The sequence below is a fragment of the Trichechus manatus genome, unplaced genomic scaffold (assembly GCF_000243295.1).
Source record: "Trichechus manatus latirostris isolate Lorelei unplaced genomic scaffold, TriManLat1.0 scaffold00251, whole genome shotgun sequence".
In the NCBI taxonomy this organism is placed as follows: domain Eukaryota; kingdom Metazoa; phylum Chordata; class Mammalia; order Sirenia; family Trichechidae; genus Trichechus; species Trichechus manatus.
In genome coordinates, this window is record NW_004444187.1 from 986083 (window position 1) to 1007902 (window position 21820).

At 34.9% G+C, this 21820-nt stretch overlaps 1 protein-coding gene across 2 annotated transcripts in view; it reads left to right on the forward strand.

Moving 5' to 3' along the window:
• ASZ1 (ankyrin repeat, SAM and basic leucine zipper domain containing 1) overlaps window positions 1-15918 on the forward strand; it is a 55310-nt gene extending 39392 nt beyond the window's left edge. For both annotated transcript variants that reach the window (XM_012559489.1, XM_004389630.1), the window contains 3 exons: window positions 11726-11831; window positions 12640-12753; window positions 15414-15918. In XM_012559489.1, the coding sequence (XP_012414943.1) occupies window positions 11726-11831; window positions 12640-12753; window positions 15414-15566 (373 nt within the window). In that variant the 3' untranslated portion in view covers window positions 15567-15918. The remainder of the gene's footprint in view (window positions 1-11725; window positions 11832-12639; window positions 12754-15413) is intronic.
• Window positions 15919-21820: the final 5902 nt, after the last annotated feature.

Below are 21820 nucleotides of genomic sequence, written 5' to 3' on the forward strand. Positions count from 1 at the left end.
AGGGATATCGTTGCTGATGTCAGATGGATCCTGGCTGAAAGCAGAGAATACCAGAAAGATGTTTACCTGTGTTTTATTGACTATGCAGAGGCCTTCGACTGTGTAGCTTGTAACAAATTATAGATAACACGAACAATGGGAATCCCAGAACACTTAATTGTGCCTCATGAGGAGCCTGTACACAGACCAAGAGGCAGTTGTTAGAACAGAACAAGGGGATACTGCATGGTTTAAAGTCTGGAAAGATAGGCGTCAGGGTTGTATCCTTTCACCATACTTATACAGCCTGTATGCTGAGCAAACAATCTGAGAAGCTGGGCTATATCGAGAAGAACAGGGCATCAGGACTGAAGGAAGACTCATTAACAACCTGTGTTATGCAGGTGATACAACCTTGCTTGCTGAAAGTGAAGAGAATTTGAAGCACTTAGCGATGAAGATCAAAGAGTACAAGCTTCAGTATGGATTACATCTCAACATGAAGAAAACAAAAATCCTGACAACTGGACCGGTAAGCAACATCATGATAAACAGAGAAAAGATTGAAGTTGCCAAGGATTTCATTTTACTTGGATCCACAGTGAACACCCACGGAAGCAGCAGTCAGGAAATCAAACAACACATTACACTGGGTAAATCTGCTGCAAAAGACCTCTTTAAAAGTGTTAAAGAAGCAAAGATGTCACTTTAAGGACTAAGGTGTACCTGACCCAAGCCATGGTGTTATCAATCGCCTGATAGGCATACGAAAGCTGGACAGTGAATAAGGAAGACCAAAGAAGAATTGATGCTTTTGAATTATGGTGTTGGTGAAAAATATTGAATACACCATGGACTGCCAAAAGAACAAACAGATCTGTCTTGGAAGAAATACAACCGGAATGCTCCTTAGAAGCAAGGATGGCAAGACTGCATCTCACATACTTTGGACGTGTTATCGGAAGGGATCAGTCCCTGGAGAAGGACATCATGCTTGGTAAAATTGAGGGTCAGCAAACAAGAGGAAGACCCTCAATGAGCTGGATTGTCATAGTGGCTGCCACAGTGGGCTCAAGCATAACAAAGATTGTGAGGATGGCACAGGACCAGGCAGTGTTTCATTCTGTTGTAGTTAGGGTCGCTATGAGTCGGAACCGACTTGATGGCACTTAACAACAACATCATGATGTTAACTTGGTAATTTTTGTATATACTTTTTATGAGATTGAGGAAATTCCACTCTATTCCTAGTTTCTGAGAGCTTTTATCATGAATGGTTGTTGAATTTCGTTAAATGCTTTTGCTGTGTCAATTGATGTAATCGTTTGATTTTTCTTCTTTAGCCCATTGATATGATGGGTTGTATTGTTTGATTAAATCCCACTTAGTCATGGTGTAGCATTCTTTTATTTATTGTTTAATTTCATTTACTAATCTTTTATTAAGGATTTTTGCATCTAAATTCACAAGAGATAATTACTCTGTAGTTTTCTTTTTTGTGCTGTCTTTGTCTAGTTTTGGTTTCAGGATAATACTGGCCTCACAGAATGAGTTGGGAAGTGTTCCTCTTCTGTTTTCTGTAAGAAATTGTGTAGAATTGATGTTAATTCTTTAAATGTTTGGTCGAATTTTCCAGTGAATATATCAAGCCCTAGGGATTTTTTTTTCAAGAGCTTTTTAATTACAAATTCAATTTTTTTAATGGTTATAGGACTGTTCAGGTTATATCTACTTCATCTTGGCTGAATTTTGGTAGTTTTTGGTTTTCAAAGAATTAATACATTTTTTCTTAGTGGTCATATTTATGAGCATAAAGTTGTTCCTGCTATTCCCTTATTATCCTTTTGATGACTGCAGAATCTTTTGAGATAATCCTGTTTCATTCCTGGTATTGGTGATTTCCATCTTTTTTTTTTTTTTTTTTTAAATCTACATTAGTCTTGCTAGAGGTTTATCTATGGTACTCTTTTTTTTTTTTTTTAAAGAACCAGCTGTTTGTGTCAGCAATTTTTCTGTTTTCAATTTTATTGATTTCTGCTGTTATCCATAGTTTCCTTCCTTCTTCTAGCTTTTGAGTTTTTCTTTTTCTAGATTCTTGAGGTGATGTTTAGATTATTTGAGATTTTTCCTGTTTTCTTATATAAGCATTTAGTGCTATAAATTTCCCTCTAGCACTGTTTTAGTTGCATCCCACAAATTTTGATGTGTTGTCCTTTTCATTCATTTCTGTGTGTGTTTTTATTTCCTTTGAGACTTCCTCTTTGACATACGAATTATTTAGAAGTGTGTTACTTAATTTCCAAGTGTTTGGAGATTTTCCTGTTATCTTTCTGTTATTGATTTCTAGTTTGACTCCATTATGCCAGTAAAAATATGATTTCAATTCTTTAAATTTGTTAAGGTTGTTTTGTGACATTGGATGTGGTCATATGTATTTTATTGTCATTTTATTATTTGTTTTATGTTTGTTTTTTCTGTTTCTTGTTCTTCTGTTTCTTTTTTCTTGCTTTCCTGTGGGTTACTTGAACATTTTTTTAGAATTCCAATTTATTTAGTTTTTATGTAAATGATTTGCTCCCACTTTAGCACTTGGTTGGACTTTTTATCAAGTTTGAACAGAAAAGTAATTTATGTGCTTTAACAAGCCTCAGTAGCTAAATAAGGCACTTAACTGGCAACAGCATGTCTTGGGAAATACCCGTTTGATATTATTTCTGCTCTCTACTGCCTATTTAAATACCATTGCTTCTGTTATATGTTCCATTGAGCTCTCTATCACTGATCGTTAGAACAGTTCCCTATGCGCAAAATGAAAATAATTGCTATTTAAAACCTTTAATTCTTTTACTTCTTATTTCCCACTTTCAGCAATCCCTTTAGAGATAATTCACATTGTTTCAAGACTTTTAGAATAAGGGAAGTTGGATATGCGTCCCCAGCCAAATTTTCAGCGAGAACAAGTCATGAGAAAACTGATAAAGAAGAGTAGATTATAGGACTAAGATATGACTGAATCCAGTAAGACTTTTAACAAAGTCCCTGAGAATACCCTTGTGGATAACATGGAGAAAATGTTCGTTGAACTAGATTTGTAGGTAATTGTCAAGAATTGAATTGTGTCCCCCAAAAATATTTGTCAACTTGGTTAGGCCATGATTCCCAGTATTGTGCGGTTGTCCTCCATTTTGTGATTGATATAATTTTCCTATGTGTTGTAAATCCTAATCTCTGCCTGTGGTTAATGAGGGAAGATTAGATTATGTTAAAGAGGATTAAGGTGGGATGTAACATTCTTGCTCAGATCACATCGCTCATCCAATGTAAAGGGAGTTTCCCTGGGGTGTGGCTTGTACCACATTTTATCTTACAAGAGGTAAAAGGAAAGGGAAGCGCAGAGAGTGGCCGACGTCATACCACCAAGAAAGCAGTGCCGAGAGCAGAGCGTGTCCTTCAAACCCAGGGTTCCTGCACAGAGAAGCTCTTATCCAGGGGAAGATTGATGAGAAGGACCTTCCTCCAGAGCCAACAGAGGGAGAAGTCCTTCCCTGTAGCTGATGCCCTGAATTTAGACTTGTAGCCTACTAGACTGTGAGAAAATAAAATTCTCTTTGTTAAAGCCATCCATTTATGGTATTTCTGTTACAGCAGCACTAGATGACTAAGACAGTTATCTTAGCAGGTTGATGAATGTGTAATGGCCTCATAATTAGCTTGCTGTGGTGCTCTTTGTTTTCAGCTCTGGCATGTTCAAAATGGTTGATGACTTGAATGAAGACAAAGAGTGTTTTTCAAATTTGAAGATGATAGAAAGTTGGTAGTGTAAGTGTTATCTAGAGCAGTGCTGTCCAGTAGAAATAGGCGAGCCATATACATAATTTAAGAATTTCTGGTAGCCACTTCTAAAAAAAGCAAAAAGAAACACATAAAATTTGTTTTGATAATATATTTATTTAACCCAAAAAAGTAAAAAATATTATTTCAACATGTAATCAGTTTTTAAAAATTATTCATGATTTTACACCAGTGTTCACTGCAGCATTATTCACAATAGTCAAAAGATGGAAACAGCCCAGGTGTCCATCAACAGATGACTAGATAAACAAAATGTGGTGTATACATACAGTGGAATATTATTCAGCCATACACAGAAATGAAGTTCTCATATGTGCTACAACATGAGTGAACTCTGAAAACATTATGCTGAATGAAATAAGTCAGACACAAAAGGACAAATATTGTATGATCTCACTTGTATGAAATATCTAGAATAGGCAAATGCATAGAGACAAAAGTAGTAGTTACCAAGGGCTAGGGGGAAGAGAGTGGGGAGTTATTGCTTAATGGGTACAGAGTTTCTGTGTTGGAGGATGAAATAATTTGGAAATAAATAGTAGTGATGGTTGCAAAAAAATTTAATGTTTTATTTATTTTTTTATCTTAAGTCTTTGAAATTTGGTTTGTGTTTTAAACTCACAGCATATCTCTATTCAGACTGAGCATATTTCAGGCACTCACTAGCTACATGTGGCTAGTGACTAGCTGCAGATCTAGAGAATCAAGATTTTAAAGGTCTTGGCAGGTTGAAGCAAACTTCCCAAAACTTAATAGGATTCAATTTAATAAGGATAAGTAGAAAGTCCAAAATTAGCTATATTACTATAGAGTGGATGAGACCTAATTTAGTACACCTCAAGAAGGCTTTTCAGTTGACTACCATCTCGGTTTAGGTTAACATTGTCACGTGGCTAGCTAAGAAAAGCTAGCACTCTTAGAATACGTTAATAGAAATACAGTGTCCAGAATAAATAATAATTTCATTGTATTCACTGTATATAATACTTACCTGTGGGATTTTCAGCTTACAGAAGAAATTCAAACGTAGGATGAAATAGAAAATGTTCAAGGTTTCTTGTGCCTCTAAGATTATATGATTGTGTAACTCTTTGTTCAATAATTTTCTTAAATTATTTTTATATATAGTAATTTAGACACACAGATTTTGGAATCCTGAATAACCCATAATAATTACTTTCCCCTCCATGCAACTAGGTAATTTTGAACTTCTTTCACTAAATGACACCACTTAATAATCAGCCTGTGAAATTTTCTTTTTCTTTTTTTTTAACAGTGGTTTTCTTCCCTTCTTAGGGATTTGTGCACCAAATATATTTTCCCTCTCCCTTCTCATTCTGCCTGGTCTTGTTAATTACGTATATATTACCCAGTCTTTTTTGCTTATGTAAGCGTTTCTTCTTAATTCATTGTTTCTGTTTCCTCTTTCAATGCTTAGGAAGCTTTCTTCCCCTTCTCCTTTTGGTTTCTTAACGTATCAAAAAAATAACACAGGGAATAAGTAAAGCAAAAATGCCTGTACAGAGGGCAAATATGCAATTTTCCTTTAAAACCCAAAACCAAACCAAACCCATTGCTGTCAAGTCGAATTCCTATTCATAGCGACCCTATAGGACAGGGTGGAACTGCCCCATGGGGTTTCTGAGGCTGTAATCTTTACGGAAGCAGACTGCCACATCTCTCCCCACCCCTGAGTGTCTGGTGGGTTAGAACTGCAGACCTTCTGGTTAACAGCCAGGTGCTTGACCACTGTGCCACCAGAGCTCCTCATTTTGCCTTTAGACCTCTTAAAAGTACATACAAGTTCCCTGTTAGAAGGTCCATAAATGTTTTTCTACTTCGTCAGCTTCCTCTAATCTTACTTTTAATACTAGTTTGGTATTGTTTCATAATTTTTTTTAGTTAATTAAGAGTGTGGCAAAAATTTTATTTTCCACTGATAATAAAAGCACTATTTTTTATTTTAAGATTTTCCAGTTTGATTTTCTTCCCCTAGAAATAATATAAATGAAGATTATATACTTGGCCAAGTTAAAGTACCATGCATATCGGTGGAGACTTCGTCTTTACATATATGCTTTTAAAACACATTGGGAATTATAGCCATGATTTATACTAGGAGTTTCCATACCTGTTTATCTTAACAGAATAACCTAGGGAGTTTAATGTATATCCTAACCATAGTCTCCATTGCTTGTGACATAACTGTATAGACAAATTTTATTGAGTAAATGGATAAATAAATCCAAGAATTAAAATATCCTAGAAGATAATAATATTAACAAATGCAGTAGTATCATCACAAGCATAGCTTGTTTAAAACTAACATTGCAGCTATGATGAACATAAATTAAGCATACAAATAACAGATTTTCACACCGTCTTAGAATTTAGAGAAGTCTTTCAGGGATAATTTAGATGATGCGTATTTCTTCAAAATCTTCATTGCAAAGTTTAAATTATCCCCCATTCTCTTAATATATCTCCTTATAACAAGAATATCTATATTCAAGTTAATTCATCATCATTAATTCAAAAATAACATTATGGTTCTTAAATATTTTAATGCATTATGAAGGATTCCAGTTGTTTGGACTGAAACGGTAGACATTCTTGAATCTCTTTGTTCATTTTCTTTACTTTTTTTTTTCATTGTTTCTGTGAAGGAATATTCTCAGTTCTACATGACTGACTTGCAAATTAAATTTTATAATATAACTTATTTGTACGTTGACATAGTTGCCTGCATGAATTTGCTTTGTGGGATTTAATAGATATAAAGAATGTACAGAATCTTGAATGGTTCACTTATTAAAACTGCTGAATATTTTAAAAAATAAAACTGGCAGGCATATATTCCAGGAATTTGACCTTGTTATTAAATCACAGACTTTGTTTACATGCTGTTATGGAAAAGGTTTTACTTCCCATTTGCTCAAAGTCATTCTTTAAAGAAGAAATTAGTCATTAGGTCATAAGAAAACTAACAGCAGGAAAAGTTGACCTGATTGATTGTAATCTCCTAGTAATGTGACTTCAACAATTTCGCTACTGATTTATTTTAAGATACTTTTCTTCTATGTGTCAAATTTTCTAAAATATTCTCTGTTACAAGAACACATATGCACAGTACATTTATTTTTTCCACAGTTAACATTAGTATGTTTTCAAAATTAGAGAATGCAGTTTAAAAATATTAATAACCACTCTGTTACTACTGTGAAATATTTTGAACAGAAATAATATATTTTCATCCATGTCTTGAAATTTTCAGTTTCTGCCCAGACCTTTCTCTGAGCCTAACTGACATCCACTTGAATGTGTTAAAGGTATCTCAGAATTATGGACAGCCCCTCCACACACACAGGCATAAAGAAATACCAATGCAGATACAAATTTTATATACAAAGATATTATTCACAGCTATTATTTTTAACATTCTAAAATTGGAAAAAAGCTAAATATTTAACACCAGGGGAATGGTTGAACTAACTGCATTAATATAATTATTCAGTCATTAAAAATTATTTTGAGACTTAAATGTTTTAGGAAAATATTCATAATAAAGCATAAAAGACACAATATAAAATGGCATGTAAACTATGATGCCGGTTGTATACATGCATAGGCAAAATACTAGAAAATGAATACTATAAGAAAATACTTTAGAAGAAAATAGTACCAGTACTTATTCTTGGGTAGTAAGATTATTGGTGATATTAACTTTTGCATATAGTTTACAAAGGAGTATGTAGTACGTTTATTTAAAGTATAAATTTTATCTTAATACTTCAAATTTTTAAAATGTGCCTGTTTTAGTGAGCTTACACTGTGTTACGCTGTAGTAAAAAATAACTTCTAAATCTCAGTGATTTATAACAACAAAGTTTATTTCCTGCTCGACTATGTCATAGGTTGGCTGCAGGGGCTCTGATCCTTGTTGTGGGTATTCTGAGAGCAGGCTGGAGGAACAGCTCCTCTCCAGGACATGCTCTTCTTGTGGCAAGGGGAAAAGAGACATGGTGGCAGAACTGTTCGGTGGCTCTTAAAGCTTCGTCTCAGAAGTTGCATGGTGATTTTCAGTCATACATTTTCCAAAGCAGTCACATGGCCAGGTCTTTTGTCACTGGGGCATAAAATATAATCCTCTGGTAGGAGGGACCTGGTAGTGTTGGGCTCAGTAGGAGACACATGATAATTTGAGCAAATAATACAGTCTACCAGATCTGTGTCATATCTTCTTATTTTGAATTCTGTAAGTAAGTACAAAGTACTGAGGGCAGCCACGTATAGTTGTGTAGGTTGACCATGGCTTTGTGAGGCACACCTTAGGCATCAAAATCACATCTTTTCTTTGGAAAACTTTAAAGAGGTTTTTTGCGGCAAATTTGCCCATGAAATAATGTTGTTTGATTTCATGACTACTGCTTCCATGGACATTGATTGTTGATTCAAGTAGTACAAAATTGTTGACAGCTTCAATTTTTTGTCAGTTTATTATGATATTGTTTACTGGTTCAGTTGTGATAATTTTCATTTTCTTCACGTTCCAGCATAATCTACACTGAAGGCTGTAGTCTTTGATCTTCATCAAGTTGTCTTCATTTTCAGCAAGCAAGTAAATGTCGTCTGCATATAGCAAGTTGTTAATGAGTCTTTCTCTGTAGGTACTGCTAAATGACTCTGGAAGATCATCACACATACTTGCCAGCTCTTCATATTAATAGTCTACTTAATTTTTGCCATTCTGCTAGAAAGATAGCATCTTATTTTTATTGTCCCCATATTTATTTAAATTTCTTTTTCTCTGAATTGCCTGTTAATATCCCTGGTCCACTTTTCTGTTGGGTTGTGTAAGTTTCTGTGTGGCTGCCACTGTAAATTGGCTTCTGTCACTGAAACTAACCTAGCCACCAGTATCTCCTCATTGCAAGAATCATTGGACTTACCTTACTTTTTAACATGTTTGACTTTTTCCTTCTTCTTGAATCCATCTCCTTCATTGCCTTTCATAACTCTCGATTTTGTTCTTACCTCCCAGGCTACTTTTCCTCTGATAGCTTTCCTGTCCCGCCCCATCAACTCTCCCCTCTTCACAGTATGTATCCTTCTTCGTGCTCTTCTCCATGACTGACCATAGCTTTGCCTTCTGTTGGTGACCAAATCACAGACACTGCGAATACTAACTACTGTGGCTTGTGACTGTGTTCAGAACTGAAAGAAATAAGAAGTTCGCTTACAAGTTAGTGAAAAGAAAGATGTAATTTTTTCCCGTCTAAGTTCATGAACTTCCTGAATTCTCTCTAGCCTCAGGGATCTAAGGACCCCAAGTTAAGTACCCCTGCAAAACCGAAAACCAAGCCCTTGCCGTCAAGTTGATTCTGACTCATGGCAACCCTATAGGACAGAATAGAACTGCTCCATATGGTTTCCAAGGAGTGGCTGGTGGATTCAAACTGCCGACCTTTTGGTTAGCAGCCGTAGCTCACTGTAGCTCTTAACCACTGCACCACCAGGCCTACATTTTCTACTGGTTGTTGCCATTGCCACCTGCATGTCTCATCATGTCGTGGTCACCATAATTTAAGTTTGCTTGAATGCCAGCTATATGCTAGGCACAATGCTAGGTGCTTTACATACATTATCTCCTTCAATTCTCCTGATGGGTCCTTTTATCTTCATTCTGGAGATACGGAAACAGCTCAAAAGCATAAAGATAATAAGTGTGGAAGTTGAATTCAAATTCAGATCTTTTTTATTCCAGAGCCTGTGCTTTTAATTACTATGCCATAATGTTTTCTCTTCACCCTACTCCTTTTCCCAGCACCCTACCCCAGATTCACTTTCTTGCCTGGTGGTACCTCCTTTCATTGAAATCAGAAACTGAGAATCATCTTAGAATCCTCCTTTCTTTTACATGCAGTCCATCACCAAGTTTCTTCAATTTGTTCTCCAAAATGTTTCTTGAATACCACTCTGCCTGCTCCCAGTCTGTCTAACAGATCCTTAATTTAAGCTTTCTTTCATCATCTCTTAAATGAATTTTTTTTCATTAGCCACCTGACTAGTGTCCTTACTTCCACTTTTGAGCCCCTTTAATTCATGTTTTTTTATTAGGTGCTGTCCGGTTGGTTCTGACTCATAGTGACTCTACAACTAACGAAGCCCTGCCCGGTCCTGCACCATCCTCACAGTCATTGCTATGTTTGAGCCCATTGTTGTGGACACTGTGTCAGTCCTTCTCATTGAGGATCTTCCTCTTTTTCGCAGACCACTTGCTTTACCAAACTTGATGTCCTTCTCCAGGGACTGATCCTTCCTGATAACATGTCTAAAGTATATGAGGCAAAGTCTCGCCATCCTTGCTTCTAAGGAGCATTCTGGCCCTACTTCTGTTTGTTCTTCTGGCAGCCCATGGTATGTTCAGTATTCTTCGCCGACACCATGATTCAAAGGCATCAATTCTTCTTCAGTCTTCCTTATTCATTGTCCAGCTTTTGCATGCATATAAGTTGATTGAAAATTCCATGGCTTAGGTTAGGTGCACCTTAGGCTTCAAGGTGCCATCTTTGCTTTTTAACACTTTAAAAAAGTCTTTTGCAGCAGATTTGCCCAATGCATTATGTCATTTGGTTTCTTAACTGTTGCTTCCATGGGTGTTGATTGTGGATCCAAGTAAAATGAAATCCTTTACATCTTCAGTCATTTCTCTGTTTATCATGATGTTGCTTATTGGTTCTGTTGTGAGGATTTTGGTTTTCTTTATGTTGCAGTGTAATCCATAGTGAAGGGTGTAGTCTTTGATCTTCATCAGTAAGTGCTTCAAGTCCTCTTTACTTTCAGCAAGCAGGGTTGTGTCATCTGCATATCGCAGGTTGTTACTGATTCTTCCTCCAATCCTGATGCCGTGTTCTTCTTCATTTAGTTAGGCTTCTCAGGTTATTTGCTTATCTGTCAGTTTGTCGTACTGTGGTGGCTTGCATGTTGCTGTGATGCTGGAAGCTATGCCACTGATATTTCAGATACTAGCAGGGTTACCCATGGTGGACAGGTTTTAGCAGAGCTTCCAGACTAAAACAGGCTGAGAAGAAGGACCTGGTGATCTACTTGTAAAGAAATTGGCCAGTGAAAACCTGTAATTCATACCATTCCCAAAATAAACTTTCTAAAAAAAATCTGACTTTCTGCTTTGCTGTTTAAAATCTTTTAATAGCGCTGCATTACCAAAAAGATAAAATCCAATTCCCTAGCATGTCACAAATTTCTTTTAATAAATGGTTACATTCAGCCCCTTCTTTGACTACTTTCTCATAACTCATGCTTTAGTTGTACCTTGGTTACCTTCTACCCTTGTACTTTTGCACCTGCTGTTCTCTTCACCTGGGAATCCTTTCCCTCCATTAGCTACCTGGCAAATTCTTAAGTTCAAGGCTCAGCTCAAGTATCATCATCTCTGTGAAGCTTTTCTAATTCCCTGTTCCTACTGTACTGTGTGATATTAAGTTCATTCTAAGTTTTAGATGTCTCAGTTTTACACTAAGGTTAACATTACCTCACAGGGGAGATTAAAAGAAATAATAAATGTAAAATACCTAGTGCAGTATATCTGCACATAGTGAATACTCAAATTTTGCGTCTTCCGTCTTCTTTGTGCCCCTGTGAGTAACAATGCTGTAATTGTATGTCTGCATCTCATCCTGAACCTTGAGATCCTCGAGATCAGAGACTTGGTTTTCTCTGTATATTCAATATTTATTTCATTTCCTAATAGATATCGACTATTCCATAAGTATTTTTGAAAGAATCTAGTTTTATGAATAGGTTTTGAGTAACTACCCAGTAGAATGAAGTAAACTGCCTTTATTAGTGATTCCTGTTTTTTTTCTTTCTTTAGTGGTGATGAGTTCCTCAGTTTCCTTCTGAAATTAAACAAACAGTGTGGCCATTTAATAACAGCGGTTCAGAATATCATTACCGAGTTACCTGTAAATTCTCACAAGGTATTCTACAAAACTTATTAAGTGAAGAAAAATATGAACACTAAAGAACATTCCAGACAAGTTAATTCAAAAACACAGCACTGATCTGGTTAAATTGTATCTATTCTTCCACAAAATCATGTAAGATTAAATAAGTCAATCTGTTTAAATATTACTACTTTACATACTATATTACTACTTTACATACTAATTACTTGAAAAACTTTATATTCTAGCCCTCAGAAAAAGGAAAATGAGTCAGATCAAAAATTAAACTGATCAGTGTATTGAACTTACTTATTCTTAAAGCAGACCCAAGTGAAAGTTGAAAGAAAACTGTTTAGTGTTATTAAAAAAACAAATCAGTATATTAAAATTTTTTTAATGAAGGAAATTTTTAAATACAGAAAGTATCAGTGATCTGAGAAAGCAAAATTATTTTGCAGACTTTTCATGTGAGTTGGTTTTAGCTACTTGTCTATAGTGAAAAATTTTAAATGCACTTGTTTTCCTGTGATTTTTTTATAACACTAATATGGGAATCATATTATTCTTAAACCTTCATAAATTGATTTGTCTACCATAAATATTAATATTATTCTCCACATAAAATTATACGTACATATATTTAAGTAAATGCATTCAGCAGACCGATTTGACTATTTTTATAAAATTACTGATCTATTTTTGCTGTCAGGATTTATCTTGAACAAAAAATGCTTTTAAATTATAATTTTATGTTTAAAAATGTTTTATAATCTTTGTGGATATAAAGTTGTGAAACAATTTTTTCCAGTGTCTGAAATGTAACTTTTGAAAATATTAACAGATAGTACTAGAATGGGCTTCTCCCCGGAATTTTACTTCTGTTTGTGAAGAACTGGTTAGTAATGTTGAAGATCTGAGTGAAGAAGTCTGCAAACTAAAAGATCTAATTCATAAGGTATTTATTCAGCATAAAAAAGTATAAAAAACTATGGGAAATTATTTACAGCATATCTTAGACAATGAAGCAGTTCTGGTAAGAGCAACTTAAGCTCCCATTAGACAAGCTGGAAAAAAAGAATGTTTTTTAAAGAATGTGGGCTTTTTGGTTCTTGTTTTTATACTCATATAAAAGTACATATCTGGATTTAAGAATAAGTAATTTTTTTTTCCCTCTAAGAAAAAGGAAGAAGACAAAATCTAAGTTCTTAAAATAGGAAACTTGGTTGAAGATAGGTAATAAAAAAGGAGAACACTTTCAGACAAGTAAAGAACTCACTTCTAGTTCCCCAGACGTGTTTAGTTAATAAATTTGATGCCTGTAAAGCTTTTGGATAAACAAATGGATGTGAAAGTTACATTATGCATTAAATTTTTATAGCTCCAACCCATAAGTCATTTAATATTTTCTTTAATATTTTACCCAAACAGTATTTTTCCCCAAAACAAAGTTTATACATGTTCCAGCTAAGCTAATCGGTTATGCTGGTTGTTATAATATATATAATTAAAAGAAGTCTTTTAAAGTGAGAAGAAATTTGATACACAAATTCTACAAAATAGTAGGGGAAAAATACATTTTAAATGAGGCAAATGAGCAATATGTTTCAAAATTCTTACAGAAAATAACTCCTTTCCAGAGAAAGAAGCATCTTAGAGGTTGTATTATCTCGGATACTTACATTCATTCGACAAACATTAAGGCAACTGCTACACACAAGCTAGGCAGAAGCTGAATTTGCTGACAACACAAAAATTAGCACTATTCATCTTCACTGTGCCCATCTCATCTGGAAGAATTGAAAGAAAATATTATTGATTTTGCTTAATGTGGTGTTTTTTATAGAGATCCAAAGGAAATTTGGAACAGTTTTTGTAAACACACTTTCTGCAAAGCACCAACTTGTAATGTTTAATATAATAAATTCCCTAAGACATATTTGTTCAGGATATATAATGAACTATTTGGTTTCTCCAAGATGAACTAAAAACATTGAGGTGGTTGGTGGAGAGTAGAGAGTTGATATAAAATTAGAGACAGAGAACTTGATTTTTCTTAAATAAATGAAATTAAGAAACACTACTTTAGAGGCTGACTTTGACTTTAAAACATAAACAAGCCAATCAGGAACGATACTATTTATTTTAATAATGCTTACCTGTAAAGAGAATTTCCCTTTTCTTTAGCTAAATGGAAGACCTTTCTGTGACTTTTCCTACTTTGAATTTATATATTTCCTCATAAGGACTAACCTTGAAAACGCAGTTCTTTGGGCTTAATTTTGAAGCAAGTTAGTGGATTGGTTTTAGTAGATTCATTACAAGTCGTAATCACGTTGATAAGATTTGATTTAGGGAACTCTGAGAGCTTCCAGATTTGGGGATATGCTGCCTTGCCTATTAAGTTTTTTATATTTCAGAGTTTACCAATAATAGCTGAAGGGGATTTTTTTTTTTTTTTTAAAGGAACCATATGAGTTATCACAGATAAGTGTATGGGTGACAAAGAGAGAGGGTGGGAGAGGTCAAGGCTAGACTTTAACACCACATCACTCTCTTTCAAACCAACACACTGACAGGCTCTTGTCAGAGAGGGTCATTCTAAGTAATTGGTTAATAAAAGGAATGACTGTCTCAGGATTCAGTAAATGGAGCATCAGTGTCAAAAAGGAATCTGTTGCTGAATGAAGCCATTTGGAAGTTAGACCAAGATTACAGTATTAATGAGATTGGCATTGAAGTCCTTTTTTCTGCCATAAATTTAAAATTAATTTTGCAGGCTTTTTTAATTAAATATTTACACTGTAGATTTTAGAAGTAGTTACTCCTGTTAACATTGGAAGTATTTATATCAGCACTCCAGCACAGGATGTTTCTAGTAAATATCACTCTATAAATGTGCCTGATTCTTTTTATCTTTCAAAGATCTTTTGGTTTCTGTTCATTCTCCCTTTCCTGACTCACCCTCAACAACCATCTCTCTCTCTAACACACACACACAAACACGTGCACACACACACACACTACACCACACCATACAAAAGCAATGTGTGTGAAGGGATACTTCTTTATCAAGAAATTCCTGTGTGTAAGAATTTAGAAACTGACTGGGTCATGTACTTTCATTGCTGAAAAGTGCTGAAAAGCCCCTTGAGTTTTTGTTGACCTTTGTTCCTGACATTATATATTAAACTTCTAGCATTAGCATCTGATCATCTAGTTTTTGCTAAATTTCATGTAAGTTTGCTATAAGAATGATTCACTTTGTTGTAAGACAGCAGTTGATACAGAAGGAAATAAATATCAGTTGACATTCCTTGTAGGTAGAAATAGAAACTTAAAGCTGACATTAAAGGAACTTTATCTCATTATATAAAACACCGTTTCAGAATGTGATAATATATAAAAGCATTTAATTTTAATGTGAAACTGATAACATATTGGGATCCTGGTGAAAGAAAGACTACCTTTCAAGACATGTGTTTACTTTAAATCTTCCAAGGGAATCTTAAGTTGCCTACATCTCAGTCAAGTGAATTAACATTGATATATTTTTTTAAAGTAAAGACATTTTTATTTCCAGTGAATTGCATATTCTTTTTCCCTACTAAATATTAGTTGCAAAATGAACGGGAAAATGATCCAACTCATATACCATCAGTGGAAGAAGTATCTCCATGGAATAGTAGAATTTTGAAGAGGACAGCTGTTACAGTATGCGGATTTGGATTTCTTCTTTTCATTTGCAAGCTAACTTTCCAGAGAAAATAACTTTAATTTTTTTTAGTAATGTACATATTTTTATTCATCTTACTCAAACTATTAAAAAATTGCTTTTAACCATTTGTGGCACAATATAACTTTACAGTCTTTGTCAGTGCTCCATAGGAAGAATTATGATAGCATAAATGAGAATGTTTTTCTTTAGAAAGTGTTTTGTCATTTTGACTTATAAATATAATTTGTTATATTTTATGTTAATTTTGATCAAGCAATAAATTATAAGTAATTTAGTTTGATCTTATGACTCTAAATCACATTTTAAATAAAAGTATCTAATATTCTTTGACATTAAAAGGTGTGATCATTTATCATAATGAATCCTACAAAATTTGAAAAGTGTGTATGAAAGTTTGTAAATAAATAGTATTTTTTAATCCTCATGTTCCCTTCTGTCCATTATTATGTAACAAGGAATTTCTTATTCGATTTTTTAGTTACATTATTAGAAAAATACTACTTTTGAAAGTATTCCAGAAAATTTAAATGATGTAGATAAAATTTATTATGGATTCAATACTTAGGAGAAACGTTTAAAATGTAAAGTAAAAGGCAGATAATTAGGGAATAGTGTAGAAAGTACAAAGTACATTAGAATTTCTTAAAGCACTCTTATGGGAACATTTGATATGTACTATGTATAACTTTCCTTGGGATGTTTATGAAAGCGAATGGAATTTGACATTTTATTTCTCATATCAATCTAAAGAAGTAATGTAAAATTTCTTGTTTTGTTTTTTTGCCAAAAAAAAAGATACCTGAATTTAAAAAGTTAATAAAAAGGCAGACTCAATTTAGCAGGAAATATAGTAGTTAAATTTTGCTTGACTTAGTGCCATACTTAGAACAGATGTAGTTGATCTAGACCTGCTTGAAAGGTAAATATCAAGTAAAGGGAAAGGATTTTAGAAAGGAAAAACAGTATAAGGAAGTATAATTAGTAGCAGTTTCTGCTCTCAGTTATATCAAAGCAAAAGGACTGAAATTATTTTTCTGAGAATATACTCAATTGTATCATTGGAAAGTAATCACACTATGAATTCGTGTCTGACATTTTAACACAGATTTGTTGTCAGGGTAATACTAACCTCATAGAATGAATCGAGAAGTGTTCCTTTGTCTTTTTTTTGGAAGAGTTTGTAAAGAATTAGTATGAACTCTTCTTTGACTATAGAATTCAACAGTGAAGCCATTTGGGCCTGGGCTTTCCTTTGTACTATAGGATTGCTGAGTTGGAATCAACACGACAGAAATGGGGTCTTTTCCCCCCTCTGTAGGAAGTTTCTGATAAAAATTTCTTTACTTGTTATATGTCTATTTAGATTTTCTGTCCCTTAAGTCAATTTTGGTAGTTTTTGTCTTTCTAGATTTTTTCCCATTTCATCCGAATTATCTAATTTGTCGGCATAGAGTTTTTCATAGTATTCCCTTATAATTCTTTCTGTTTCTCTATCAGGTTGGTGGTAATGTCCCCTCTCATTTCTCATCTTAGTAATTTGAGTCGTTTCTTTTTTATTGGTCAGGCTAGCTAAATATTTCTCTATTTTGTTGATCTTTTTGACAAGACAACTTTTGATTTTGCTGATTTTCTCTATTTTTCTGTTCATTAATTTCTATTTTAACACTTCCTTTCTTCTGCTTGCTTTAGGTCTAGTTTGCTCATCTTTTTCCAGCATCTTAAGGTGGAAGGTTAGGTTGTTGGTTTGGAATCTTCTTTTTGAATATAGATGTTTAAGCTGTAAAGTTCCTTCTAAGCATTGCTTAATACATTTCATAAGTTCATAAGTCAACACTCTCCCCTTCTCAACCTTGAGTTCCCTGTTACCAGCTTTCCTGTGCCCTCCTGCCGTCGCATCCCTGCCCTTGGGCTGGTGTGCCCATTTAGTCTCGTTTTATTTTATGGGCCTGTCTAATCCTTGGCAAAGGGCAAACCTCAGGAGTCACTTCATTACTGAGCTAAAAGGGTGTCCAGGAGCCATACTCTCGGTGTTTCTCCAGTCTGAGTCAGACCAGTAAGTCTGGTCTTTTTGTGTGTGAGTGAGTTAGAATTTTGTTCTACAATTTTCTCCAGCTCTGTCCAGGACCCTCTTGTGATCCCTGTCAGAGTAGTCAATGGTGGTAGCTGGCCACCGTCTAGTTGTGCTGGACTCAGTATGGTGGAGGCCATAGTAGTTGTGGTCCATTAGTCATTTGGACTAATCTTTCCCCTGTGTCTTTGGTTTTCTTCATTCTCCCTTGCTCCAGCTGAGGCGAGACCAGTGGATTATCTTAGATGGCTGCTCACAGGCTTTTAAGACCTCAGATGCTACTCACCAAAGTAGAAGGTAAAACAATTTCGTTATAAACTGTGTTATGCCAGTTGAGCTAGATGCTCCCCAGATCATGGTCCCCACAGCTCTCAGCCCAGTAGTTCAGTCCCTCAGGGAGCATGGATGTGTCTGTGGAGCTTCCATGACCTTGCCTTGTACAAGTTATGCCGGCTTCCCCAGTATTGTATACTGTCTTACCTTTCACCAAAGTTACCACTTACCTATTGTCTATTTAGTGTTTTTCCATCCCTATCCCTCCCCTCCCTCGTAATCATCAAAGATTGTTTCTTTTTGTGTGTAAACCTTTTTGTGAGTTTTTATAGTAGTGGTCTCATACAATGTTTGTCTTTTTGTGATTGACATTTCACTCAGCATAATGCCCTCCGGATTCATCCATGTTGTGAGATGCTTCCCAGATTCGTCATTGTTCTTTATCGTTGCGTAGTATTCCATTGTGGGTATCTGTCATAGTTTCTTTATCCATTCATCTGTTGATGGCCATCTAGGTTATGTCCATCTTTTTGCTGTTGTGAACAATGCTGCAGTGAACGTGGGCATGCATATATCTACTTGTGTGATGGCTCCTATTTCTCTAGGATATGTTCCTAGGAGTGGGATTGCTGGATCATATGGTATTTCTATTTCTAGCTTTTTAAGGAAGCACCTTATCATTTTCCAAAATGGTTGTACCATTTTGCATTCCCACCAGCGGTGCATAAGAGTTCCAATCTCCCTGCAGCCTGTCCAACATTTGTTATTTTCTGTTTTTTTCGATTCATGCCAGTAATGTCGGGGTGAGATGACATCTCATTGTGGTTTTGATTTGCGTTTCTCTAATGGCTAGTGATCTTGAGCATTTCTTCATGTGTCTGTTAGCCGCTTGAATGTCTTCTTTGGTGAAGTGTCTGTTCATATCTTTTGCCCATTTTTTAACTGGATTATTTGTCTTTTTCTTGTAGAAGTGTTGGATTTTCCTGTAGATTTTAGAGATTAAACCTTTGTCAGACTTGTCATAGCCCAAATTTTTTTCCCAGTCCTTAGGTTCTCTTTTTACTCAAGTCTTTTGATGAGCATAAGTGTTTAATTTTTAGAAGATCCCAGTTATCTAGCTTAACTTTTGGAGTTTGTGTTTTCTTAGTTATGGTTTGTATCCTGTTAATGCCCTGTATTAGGGCCTCTAGCATTGATCCTATTTTTTTCCTATGCTCTTTATAGTTTTTAGTTTTATATTTAGGTCTTTGATCCATTTTGAATTAGTTTTTGTATATGGTGTAGGTATGGGTCCTATTTCATTTTTTTGCAGATAGACATCCAGTTTTCCCAGTACCATTTGTTAAAAAGACTGTCTTTCCCCCATTTGATGGACTATGTTTCTTGGTCGAAGATCAGGGGACCGTAGGTGGGTGGATGTACATCTCGGTTCTCAATTCTGTTCCATAGGTTAATATATTTGTTGTTGTACCAGTACCAGGCTGTTTTGACTACTGTAGCTGTGTAGTAGGTTCTGAGGTCAGGTAGTGCTAGTCCTCCTACTTTATTCTTCTTCAGTAGTGCTTTGCTTATCTGGGACTTCTTCCCTTTCCATATAAAGTTAATGATTAGTTTTTCCATCTCTTTGAAGAATGCTGTTAGTATTTGGGTCGGAATTGCATTGTATTTGTAGAATGCTTTGTGTAGAATTGACATTTTCACGATGTTGAGTCTACCTATCCATGAGCATGGTATGTTTTTCCATTTTTGTAGATCCCTCTGCTTTTCTTGAGTAGTGTTTTGTATTTTCTTTGTATAGGTCTTTTACATCCTTGATTAGATTTATTCCTAAGTATTTTTTTAGGGGCTGTTACAAATGTATTGTTTTCCTGATTTCCTTTTTGTCATTCTCTTTATTGGGGTATAGGAAGCCAACTGATTTTTGTATCTGTATCTTGTATCCTGCTACTCTGCTGAATCTGTTAGTTCCAGTAGTTTTCTTATAGAGTCTTTTGGGTTTTCTATGTATAGTATCATATCATCTGCAAATAGGGACAGTTTTTCTTCTTCCTTACCAATTTGGATACCCTTTCTTTTTCTTGTCTTATTGCTCTAGCTAGAACTTCCAGCACAGTGTGAAATAGGAATGGTGATCAAGGGCATCCTTGTCCCTGTTCTCAAGTGGAATATTTTCAGCCTCTCTCCATTAAGAATGATGTTGGCTGTTGGTTTTGTATAGATGCCTTTTATTATGTTGAGGAATTTCTGTTCTGTGTTAGACTTTGTCGAATGCCTTTTCTGCCTTGATTGAGATGATCATGTGATTCTTGTGTTTTATTTATGTGGTGGATTATGTTGATTGATTTTCTAATGTTGAACCATCCTTGCAGACCTGGTATGAATCACACTTGATCATGGTGTATTATTGGTTTGATATGATGCTGAATTCTGTTAGCTAGAATTTTGTTGAGGATTTTTGCATCTATATTCATGAGAGATATTAGTCTGTAGTTTTCTTTTTTTGTGCTGTTTTTGCCTGGTTTTGGTATCAGGGTTATGCTGGCTTCATAGAATGAATTCAGAAGTATCCCTTCCTTTTCTGTGTTCTGAAATAGTTTGAGTAGTTCTGGTGTAAGCTTTTCTCTGAATATTTGGTAGAATTCTCCAGTGAAGCTATCTGGGCCAGGGTTTTTTTTGTTGTTGTTGTTGGTTTTTTTTTTATTATTATTATTACCTTTTCAGTCTCCTCTCTTGTTATGGGTCTGTTCAGATTTTCACCTTCAGTTTGTGTTAGTTTAGGTAGGTAGTGTGTTTCTAAAAATTTGTCCATTTCCTCTAGGATTTAGATTTTCAAATTTGTTGGGCTATAGTTTTTCATAGTACTCTGTTATGATCCGTTTTATTTCAGTTGGGTCTGTTATAATGTCCCCTATTTCATTTCTTATTTGGGTTATTTGTGTCTTCTCCCATTTTTCTTTTGTCAGTTTGGCCAGTGGTTTGTCGATTTTATTGGTCCTTTTCAAAGAAACAACTTTTGCTTTTGTTGATTCTATTGTTTTTCTGCTCTCTATTTCTTTATTTCTGTTCTTATCTTTATTATTTCCTTTCTTCTGGTGACTGTGGGCTTCTTGCTGTTTTCTTTGTTTGTTAGAGTTGTGTAGCTAATGTTTTGATTTTATCCCTTTCTTCTTTTTTGAAGTGTGCATCTATTGTTATAAATTGACCTCTGAGCACTGCCTTTGCTGTGTCCCAAAGGTTTGGAGGTTTGGGTATGATATGTTTTCATTCTCATTTGATTCTAGGAATTTTTTTTTCCGTCTTTGATTTCTTCTATTACCCAGTGTTTTTTAAACAGGGTGTTATTTAATTTCCGTATATTTGATTTTTGTTTCTTGCTCTTCCTGGTGTTAATTTCTATTTTGATGGTGTTGTAATCGGAGAAGATATTTTGTATTATCTTAGTATTTTGGATTTTGTTGAGAGTTGCTTTGTGGCCTAAGATGTGATTTATCCTGGAGAACATTCCATGTGCATTGGAAAAGAATGTGTATTTTGCAGCTGTTGGGTAGAGTGTTCTGTATATGTCTGTGAAGTCAAGTTGGTTGATCCTGGCCTTTAGATCTTCTATATCTGTGTCGAGTTTCTTTCTAGATGTTCTGTCCTTTACTGAGAGTGGCATGCTCAAGTCTCCTACTGTTATTGTGGAACTGTGAGTTTCTGTTTCAGTGCTGTTAAAGTTTGTTTTATGTATTTTGGAGGCCTGTCATAGGGTGTGTAGATATTTATTATGGTTATGTCTTCATGATGAATTGCCCCTTTAATCATTATGTAATGCCCTTCTTTGTCTTTTGTGGTGGATTTTGTTTTAAAGTCTATTTTATCTTAGATTAGTGTTGCCACTCCTGCTCTTTTTTGGTAGCTGTTTGCTTGATATATTTTTTTCCATCTTTTGATTTTTAATAAATT